At 47.3% G+C, this 9,855-nt stretch overlaps 1 protein-coding gene across 1 annotated transcript; it reads right to left on the bottom strand.

The window, feature by feature from the left end:
* Window positions 1-3,345: 3,345 nt before the first annotated feature.
* On the bottom strand, window positions 3,346-5,601 carry HMX3 (H6 family homeobox 3). The gene is given in 8 exon segments (XM_074285239.1): window positions 3,346-3,778; window positions 3,781-3,918; window positions 3,921-4,127; window positions 4,130-4,156; window positions 5,018-5,124; window positions 5,126-5,276; window positions 5,279-5,380; window positions 5,383-5,601. Coding segments are annotated over 8 exon segments (1,059 nt in total). The 5' UTR covers window positions 5,447-5,601; the 3' UTR covers window positions 3,346-3,515.
* Between the last annotated feature and the right edge of the window lie 4,254 nt (window positions 5,602-9,855).

Genomic DNA, 9,855 nt, shown 5'->3' with positions numbered 1-9,855 from the left:
CAGTCAAGAACCGTTTTTTCTAGAATCTAAACACAAATAAAGAAGGATTTTCTTGGCGTTTGATAACATCGCATTTGCTGTAAAGTCTAAGGACGTGTTTGCTATTACAACATCATTTTTAATGAGCTGTTATTGACCCCTCTCACAGTTAGTATTGCCAACAGTCAAAGGCATCACTTTGTTTGCAGGTGATACAAAGGACAACATATTTGGGCCCCGATTTTTCTGTTTGTTTTTCATTTACAATAATGTCCTCGTTTTTTATTCCAAGCCAGAGGGAAAATAAAGGGAGATTTGTCTTCACTGGAACCCAATTAAAATTTTTTTTTGCCATTTATACACTGAGTTCTTTAGGGGTAGTTAATTTCCCATTCCCCCCCCCCCAAAAAAAAATGATGCTTGACGTCTTAGCCAAAGAAGAAATTCTTCTAGGCTTCTTTGATGCAAGAGATTAAAAAAAGCCTGCCCCCTACTCTGTTTTCCCCCAACCCCTTCTCTCTCTCTCCCTCTCTTAATACACAACTGAAATCTTCAACCGCCCCCTTCTTGGAATTTTCCTCACCCAAACACTTCAATGCAAGTAAAACGCCGGGTAACCAGACAGCTCCAAATCATTTCCACGTATTGGTTAGTTTCCCTCAGTTTATTTTCTGGTATATCATCGGGCTGTGAAGAGTTCCTCCTCCTCTAGAAACATGGGCACAGATTTTTACAAGAAAACTAGAGCCATTTCCTGGAGAGGCTGCCAGGATGCTTCCAAAGCAAGGCAGGGCAGGAACCTCGAGGTTCAAGCAAGTAGCTCCGCTCTCCTGAAGCAAAGCTGGATAATGTTGTCCTAGCTGCTGCCGGCTGGTAGAGGGAGAGTAGGGAGACGCTGAGCATATTTGGATTGAGGCTCTGCCCCAGCCGGTAGCTTCAGCACCTACTGAAGTATTGCACTTCGCTCTTTCGGTCTAGGGGAGGGAACCAAAAAGAGAAAAAAGGAAGGGGGAAAAAAAGGAAAAAGGAAAAGAGATACAGTGAATCTTGATTAAAACGGGGGTGGGGAAGCACTGCTCTGAAGAAGTTACTCTAAGCTGGCATCACATGAAATAAAAACCCTGGGTGCTGGTGGTGTGGGTATGTTTGTGTGTGTGTGTGTGTGTGTGTGTGTGTGTGTGTGTGTGTGTGTGTGTGTGTGTGTGAACGCGCCTGCGTGCGCGCCCGCGTTTGTGTGTCCCGCTCCCAAAGGTAAATCAAGCCACCGAATTCCTGTGGGCTTCCACCTCCCCTTTCTCTCCCGGCTGGATCTCAGAGCTGGCCTGGGGAAAACTGCAACTAAGGCCCACGATATAGAGTTGCTATCTTTTCCCAAAGATAGATAAATATTTTTTAGACCAAGACTTCGACTCTTTTCCAGCTTTGCAGCAGCTGGCTGAAGAAGCAACGCTGTCCCTAAGAGAAGGAAAACACATCCGAAAGCTGAGCAAGAAGACTGAGGTCTCTGGTTTGGCTGATCAACTTTCTGTTCTTTCTTATGAGCTTAAGCTTCTCCGGTTTTTGAAGTCTCTGCACCTGCCTCGCGTTACCTCTAGCGGATGTTTAACCGCCAAGTTATCCTTCCTCTTCCTTCCTTCTCTCTTTTATCCAAGGACGACCCAAAAAGGATAAGTCCTGGTGGCACAAAATAGATTAAAAAAGTGCTTTAAAAGGTTTTCCCGGAAGCTCTATCGCATCCCTGAAATAATTGAGCTATAACTTTCATACACAAATACATATGGCAATGAGACGTTGGAACAGAGAACTAAGCGACCCTGGCTGGACAGTCTTTTGCAAACCACATATAAAACAAAACAAAACAAAATAAAACTCATTCCCCTCGTTCCCTCTCCCATTTGAGAAGATCTAGCAAAATACCACTGGGGATCTTCCTTGTTTTAAACAAAGCTATCTTTGTCTGCCTTAGAGACTGGATTATAGATCTGTGCATCCACTTCGCACAATAAATAGAAGAGGATGGAGAGAAGTAAAGAGAGAAAGTAGGTGTTTCAGAAACCTCCGTTGGAGATAATTTCCAAAAGTTACACAATCTTGGAACATAAGTGCCTTTGCGCCTTTTTTTTTTTTTATTCAATCTCACAACGACAATCAGTGTAACAATGTTTTACTTTTTTTTTCCTTTTTCTTAAAAAGAGACCGAACCCGGACAGATGTAAAAGGAAATCTTTGGGGGTAGGAAAGGGGAGATGACGGAACCTATTGCTAGACAACAGGCTTAGTAGACAGAAAGAAACATAGGTTGAATTGGATGGCAGGCCCTCGGGGCTGTGAGGTTTAGGGTGAATTTTACAAGAAAACTGTACATTTATTAAATAAGTTAAAATTATCCTAAATTGATTGTCCTTCACTTAAAGCGCTCCAATAACCAGCTGCCTCTTGAGCAGAGCTAGTGCTCAATTTTCCTAGTCTCTTTCCTTACCCTTCTTCCCCCACTACTTTATTTATTTATTTTGCTACTCGAATGATCACAATTTTACAATGAAAATATTCCTTTCCTTCCCTGGAGGAAGCCGCAGTGCTTTCAGAAAATTTCGTACAATATTGCACAGGTCAAAAGTACAACAATTAAATTACAAAAAAGAGGGGCAGGGAGGTTGCAGAAATAATAATAGTAAGAATAATTTACAAAGGAGGATTACTCCCTAAATAATAGGTTACCAATAAATAATATCACTCAAACCAGGTTAGAGAATGGAGTTGTAGTCACTTTCGGTTTGGGGCTTTTCTTTTGGTTTTCTTTTCTCCTTTTAGACTTTCTTAGTGAGTTTTCCAGTTCCAAAAACAGATAAATTGTTAGAGAGGTTGGGTAGAGAGACACAGCTTGTCATTGGTTTCTTTGAAAGGGGCAAAAAGAACTAAGAGAGAAGGAAAATGAAATGGTTGGGGAAGAAACGAACCCTAAGTACTAAAAGCAGTGCAATGCTAATTCCCTTCCTCAAGATATTTTGGGAAATAATGATAGAAAATGGGGGGGGGGGGAAACTAAAGTGATTGTTCTCTCTCTTCCCTCTAAACTCTTGCTTTGTTATTTTCTTTATTTAAAAATAAAAACAAAAGCTAGAGTTCAGCACAGTTAGGGCAGGAAGCTGGAGGTGACACGTTAGAGACTTGGCCGGAAAAAAAAAAAATTTTTTTTAATCAGGGTTTACGTTTCTACCTTTCTTATAACCAAAAGAAAAGCCGACAAGAGTCAGAAGAGTCTCCAATCTAGCGAGGGTGAAATGCACTGAAATGCATTGAGAATACATACAAAAAATGTTACCTTTGGGGGAGAGGGGAGGGAGGGGGAAAGGACACTGACCCTGTTCTCCGGTTCTTGAAGCCGATCCTGACCTCTCCGAGCTGGGGAGCCGGGAGGGTCAGTCCCACCTCAACTCCCCACCAGCCGACACACACCCCTGCACACGCAAGCACGCGTCCAGTCTCGGGGTGGGGGGTAGGGGAGGGTCCCAGCGCCGCCCTCCCCTGCCCCACCTTCAGACCGGCCGCAGCAATGGCACCGATGTGACGACTGGGTGAGAGTAGTACACCGGGTGGGGAAAGGTGAGGAGAGGCTGGCTGACTGGTACGGGGGCCCCGGCCGCGCCTGAGCCCTCGGCAGCTGAGTTCTCGTGGTAGAGAATGGGCACTCGCACGATGCGCTGCGCGGCCGCGTGGCTCAAGTTGGCGGCCTCCAGCTCCGCCGCTAGCTGCCTCTTCCACTTGTTCCGGCGGTTCTGAAACCAGATCTTCACCTGGTCTCTGTGAGGTGCAGGGAGGCGGCCAGGCCCGCACGTTCGGAGCTACTCAGGTAGCGCTTCATGTCGAACGTGGACTCCAGCTGGAAGACCTGGCTCCGCGAAAAGACTGTGCGCGTCTTCTTCTTCCGGCAAGGTTTTTCTCCGGGCTGTCGGCGCGCTTCTTCCAGTCCTCGCCACCCTGCCCGGCTGCCCCGGAGCCGGCCACAGCAGCCACTTCGTCCTTCTTGCCTTCCTCCGAGTCACTCTCTTCTAGGATGATCTCATCCGGGCTCTTGGAGTCCAGCTCCTTGTCTGGGTCCGGCTTGAGTAGAGGCTCCGGGGAGTCTCTGTCGGTGCCCGAAGCAGGGACGAGTCTCGAAGAAGGGATTTCTCGGCCGCTGCAGGGGGAGAGAAAAGACACCCAAACACGCGCACATGCGAACACACGCACACACACGCACATACACACACAGATAACACCCTTTTAGTTAGGCCGCACAAGACAAGCCGCGGGCTCCGCTGCTCTCCTATGGCCCCTAAACTCTCTCCACCACTGCTTCGTAGACTTCCAGACCAAGGATGTTCCCCATAGTAGGCTTGATCTCCCTGAACTCCCTTTCCCCGGAGTCTTTTTCCCTCCCAAGGGAAAAGGAGAACGCTAGGTCTTGGGGTCTCGGGGCCCTCACGAAGAACTCAGAAGAGAGGAACCGGATGGTGACAAAGCCGCCATCGCCTTAGGCTCGCTCGCTCTCACTCTCTCGTCCTTTCCCCTGTCCGCTAGGGGCCAAAAGAAAGACTCCCAGAATCTGTTGGACAGAACTTGTAAATAACCGCTTTCTCTTTCCAGTTCGAATTCCCCATCATTTCTAACCTCTCTCGTCTCTAATACAGTCCATTCCCTCCATCCTTACATTAGGGCTACTTTTTACAGATTAGAGCTCTCAGTGAGCGCCTTCTAGTTCTTTTCTTCCCAAATGGGATTGGTACCAAGAAACGTAGCGATACAAGCCGCCCGAGCGAGAGCTGGAACAGAGTGAGCGGAGAGGGAACTAGGAAAGGCGGAAGAGGGAGGGAAAGATCCAGAAACAGGGCCAAAAAGGGACTGAAAAGAGTGTGCGATAGAATGGCCAAGTTACAAGTAGGACTTAAAAGTAAGCAGACAGAAAAGACACTGTGGAAGAGTGAAAAAAGAGAAAGGAAAAAGGCAAGGCGTAGGTGAAGAGTTTGGGAAAAGGGAAAAGGAAACCAATTATAGGTACCTTCTGGCCTGGGCAGATGTCCCCCCGCGGGGGTCAGAGTGTAGGGGTACCACCAGGCTGGAGACCGCTCCAGATAGTGTGCAGGTAGCGCAAACCTTTGTGCTGGATCTCAAAGCGGGGAAAGCCAAATCGCCCACCTGCGAGAGCGCAAAGCCGGCAGCGCCTTCCAAGGCCCCTTTGGCAGCAGCCGCGGCTGCAGCGGCCGCAGCGGCCGAGGCCGGGGCGAAGAGCGTCCTTGGGGGCTGCTGCTGCTTTGGGGCGCTCGGTGGTGGTCTCCATTAAGTAGATTCTTGATGGAAAACGGGGAGTCCTTGGGTGGTGGCGGAGGAGGCGGCGGCGGCGGAGGTGGCGGCGGCGGCGGGGAGGCGGCGGCGGCTGGGGAGGTTGGGTGTTAGTGTTGCTGCAGGGCTCTTGTCCCGGCTCCGGCATTCTCCCCTTTCCTCCTGATCCCCGCTACACCGGGCGGGCGGGCGGGCGGTTTAGCCGCAACTCAGACCATAAACACAACTCAACTACGAGGCGGCGCAAAGTAGGAGCAGCACCGGGCGCAAATCCAGCGTCTGGAGGGCGGGGTGGGGATGTGGGCACCCAGCTAGAGAGCTACTGGGGCGGGCTTGCATCGGGTGGGGGAGGAGGAAGGGATGGGGGAGCAGGAGAGTGACGGAAGGGGGGACGCTGGGAGGGAGGGGGTGGGGTACAGGTCTGGTCGCGGGACAGCAGACGGACACAGGGACTGAAGAGGCTTGGCGGCGGCTGCTGCTCACGGGAGGAGGCGGCTGGACGAGTCCCCGGCTTGGGGCTGCGTCAATCCGGCGCCGGATGCTAATGATGAAATCAAAATGTCATCCAAGTTAAATGCGGAGAGTATACGGCGATTGGGCACGTACAATGGCAAATGGGATTAGGCAAGAGAAGGCGCAGCCAAACCCCGGCCCCGCAGCCGCCACTGCCGCCGCCCCCTCTCTCCTTGCCTTAGATTTTGGCGCTTTGGCTTCGGGCTATAAGAGCTCCCCTGTTATTGGCTTTATATAGTCCAATTAGGCAGCAAATGAGGACAGGGCTATTAGCACAAAAAGATATTGGCGCTCGCTAACGCACCACTCCAAGAGCAAGAAACAAACCTCTCCGAGCCTGTGGCGCCCGGGGCGGGAGCGCCCACCGGCTGCTGCGGCTGTCCTCTACCCCAAGAAGTTTTCTCCCTGCTGCTCGGGGAACCTGCTGGCTACTGCCGGGCCTAGGGGAGGGGAAAAGAAGTGGGAGAGGCCTGAGTTAGATCCGGGTTACCCTCCTTCCCCCAGCCCTAGCTCGTCTTTACACCCCAAACCCACTCGGATATGAGCAGAAAGAGGATTATTAGTCATTCTCTCCTCCGACCACGGTAGATTTGACCTGTCTCCAACCCATTCCCCACCCCCACGCAATGATGTCAGGATTTTCCTTTTCTCTTGGATGGGCAGAAGTGCCCACTTTTCAGAAAGCCCCAAAGAGAAGGGAACGGGCAGGGGCCATAGAAGTGGTGACTATCTTCCATTTTTCAAATAGTCTTGTCACCCAGAAAGAAAAAATGGCACAGGGGCAGCAGCACCAGGGATCCGGCTGTGTTTTTGGTAAAAGATACTCAAAAGTCCGGGAAGTCACTTTGGTTTCACCTGCTGCCAGAGCTGCGAGTCTCTTCCTTAATCTTCTTTGCTTTACAAAATCATTCGGGGGTCTTTAAATTAAGAGATTTTCGAGTGCATTCTTATTGGTACGACCCCCGCCCTAAAAAGCTCTGAATCTATTCAGCCTTCGCGTGTTCATCTGGGTAACCGTGGGTACAGACAGAACTGGTAAAATATGCACTGAATCACAGAAAGATGCATCACAGACCTATCAAGGCTTTTAAACTGAAGGCCTGCACTTACTGAGTTTTTTTTTTTTTTTTTTTTTTTTAATATTCTTAGGGGAAAGCGATATGAGAAATACATCCACTAATTCCTTGAAATACACAACTTTCTCAAAGCGAGTCTTTTAACTCTGTATTTGGTGATGATTATCGTTTTAATCCTTACATAAGAGAAAATACGTTAATGAATAAAAACTCTTCTCTTCACAGCTGAGGAATATTTCCTTGCAGCAGATCGGGACAGCAGCAGATTCTCAACAATTTGGCCGAGGAGATAATTGGAGCCACGCGTCACGTGGCTGATACCGTGTCAAAAGCTGGCATATTTAAGAGGTGTTATGTGGGGGAGAATTAATACTGGCCAGATTACCAAAAAGGGGGAGGGGGGGGAATTCCATTGAAGACAAGGATTAAAAAAAAACAGCAGCAACAACAACAACAAACTAGTTATTTGTTCCGCACGAGAACTTTGCAGGATAGGCTTTTTAGAACTCTTGATTTAAACATTATATTAAACCAAAATCGCTGCCTCTGTCATTTACCATAGAAAAATTTCTCAGCATGTGACAATTGGACCTGAGTAACTGGATGTAGCCGTGAATCACAGGACGACTCCATCTCAAATGGAAATATTCAAGCAAAAAAAGGTAAGCATAAAGATTACTGCCATTCTCATTCCAGAATTCTTCCCTTAGGAAGTTTTCTCCCTGTGTTTTCGGTGATTATGTTCTGCTTTTTTTACGCCCCACCCCCTTAAGGTGGATTGGATTCCGAAAAATATTAACTATTCTCCATTGAATCTACTGGAAATCTCTCTGATAAATAAACTAAAGAGAATAGGTGCAATAGGAGCCCAGGAGAGTTAATTATCCCGGTCCAGAACTCTTTCCCTAGGATGAGAACACTTTGGAATTGTCCTGAAATTTTAGGAGAAGTGTTCAAAATATTCTACTGGCTGGGGAAGGGGGCGAATCGGGATTGTAATTTCATCACTCCCTTCATCTATGTAGAAAAACTCATTGGATTCGATTTAGAGTTGAAGGTTGTAGTTCAACACTCCTTTTAACATATAAGATATGCTCAAGAGATCCAGACAGAGCAGGGATTTGAACTCAAGTCTTGTGACGCAAAGCTCTTGCTTTTCCCACAGTACCACGCTGTAACCCTTTTAGTTTCTGGTGGTAACAGCTGATATGTATGTGTCAGGGGCATGGTTTGAATCCCAGTCTTTCTGACCTCAAGACTAGCTAGCCCTCCATCCAGTAGGCCAACTGTCTCTATCCCTTGCCCTTGGGAAGCTCAATTTACTGCTGGATGGTTTTGTGTGCTTGGGGGAGAGGAGGGAAAAGAAAAATGGGCATCATTTAAACAAGTTACGTGCACAATATACAGATATAGTTCCGGCAGTGAGAAGAATGCAGCAAATCGTGCAGCAAATACGCTCTATCTCTAACCCTAAATCTGTTAAAGTAAAATAGATAATTGCTTTTCAGGAAAAGGCCCTAATGTTGGAGTCGTGAAGGGACACAGTCTTATTCAGTCCAAATATTTTTTTTTTCCCCTACACAGGAAAAAAAACCAAAAAACAGAAAAAAAATCCCAAACACGTTTAGACCGGATTCAACGGAAATCTCTTTTTTGGTCCGGAAAGCAAACGATTTTGTGGTATAAAACTTTCGCACACCATCTTCCCCTGGGGACCTAAGAACAGAATTAATTATTCTTGCCAGGTTGGATCTTGGATTTCAAATTCACTTTGTGGAGATGGCGGTGGGGGAGCTGGACCGGGTATGAACCGAGAAAAACCATCCCCATGTTTTTTTTCTTTGTTTGTTTGTTTGTTTTTTCCTCTTAGGTTCTCCAAACTCTTTCTCCTTCTCTCGTCTTCTTCCTTTTCCTGTCCGACCGATGCTGTTTCTCCGACTCCGCGGGCAGATAAAGTAGCCTGTGATGGGGCTGGTGTTCAGGTGCTTCAGATCTCCCGAACTTTAAAAAGATTGCGGAGGAAAGCTGGCCCTTGTCCCTTCCTCCCGCGAGCCTCTGCTAGTTCCTTTGCACCAGCTCCTAGGAACCCCACCCCACCCATTGTGCACATCTCTGCCCCAAACACCTTCCCTCCTTCCAGCCCACCCTCACCCTAAGGGGACACCCAAAAACCATCGCCTTTTCCTACATTCAAAGCAAAGCAAACAGCGCCCTCTATGGGACAGTCTTGAACTTTAGATGACAATGTTCTCCCCCAAAAGAATGCTCGGAATAACGAACATGGGCGGGCAGAAGTCTTGGTTACGGGCTCTGGGCTGTACCCCGAGCTTTGTTACCTCCAGCTGGGGAATGACTACATTTTGCTTTTGTTTTTCCTTTGGTGGGACAAATGCAGCTAGAAAAGCTTCTGAACCTTAGCCTTTCAGGCTTTTTGGAGAAGTCTTTTCATTGGTTACTATGTTGATAAAAGAATCAGGAATCTTCAAGCTGGGATGCTCGTTACAAATTATCTCCTCCGACTGACACTTTTACAGATGAGAATACGGAGCCCCGGAAGGGAATTTGTTCAAATCTTACAGATAGTTTCTGGTAAAACTAGGCACTTATATCTCCACAGTTTGTCCCAAACATCTTGCAATTGCCATTTTACAGAGTTAGTCTGTCTATAAAATCTAGAGCTAAATTTTTTTAGACTTTTTTGCGAGCTCTTGAAAGAGTCAAATAAATAGCTACTATAAAGAAATAAAAGGGGGGGTCAAGGTGGGGATAGGAAAGGGGAATGCTATATGTACTACCCAGTATCATAATGTTTGCTTAGAAAGATTGAAAGAAAAAAAAAAAAAACCTTCTGAAATTCTCTTGGCAATTAAAGAAAGATCCACTCCCAAAATGTTTTATTATAAAATCTAACTTCTGTGTCTGAATCAGTTCAATTCAATTCAGTTTCACATTTATTAAGTACTACTGT

The sequence above is a fragment of the Sminthopsis crassicaudata genome, chromosome 2 (assembly GCF_048593235.1).
Source record: "Sminthopsis crassicaudata isolate SCR6 chromosome 2, ASM4859323v1, whole genome shotgun sequence".
Lineage (NCBI taxonomy): Eukaryota > Metazoa > Chordata > Mammalia > Dasyuromorphia > Dasyuridae > Sminthopsis > Sminthopsis crassicaudata.
This window is presented reverse-complemented; position numbering and strand designations above follow the sequence as displayed.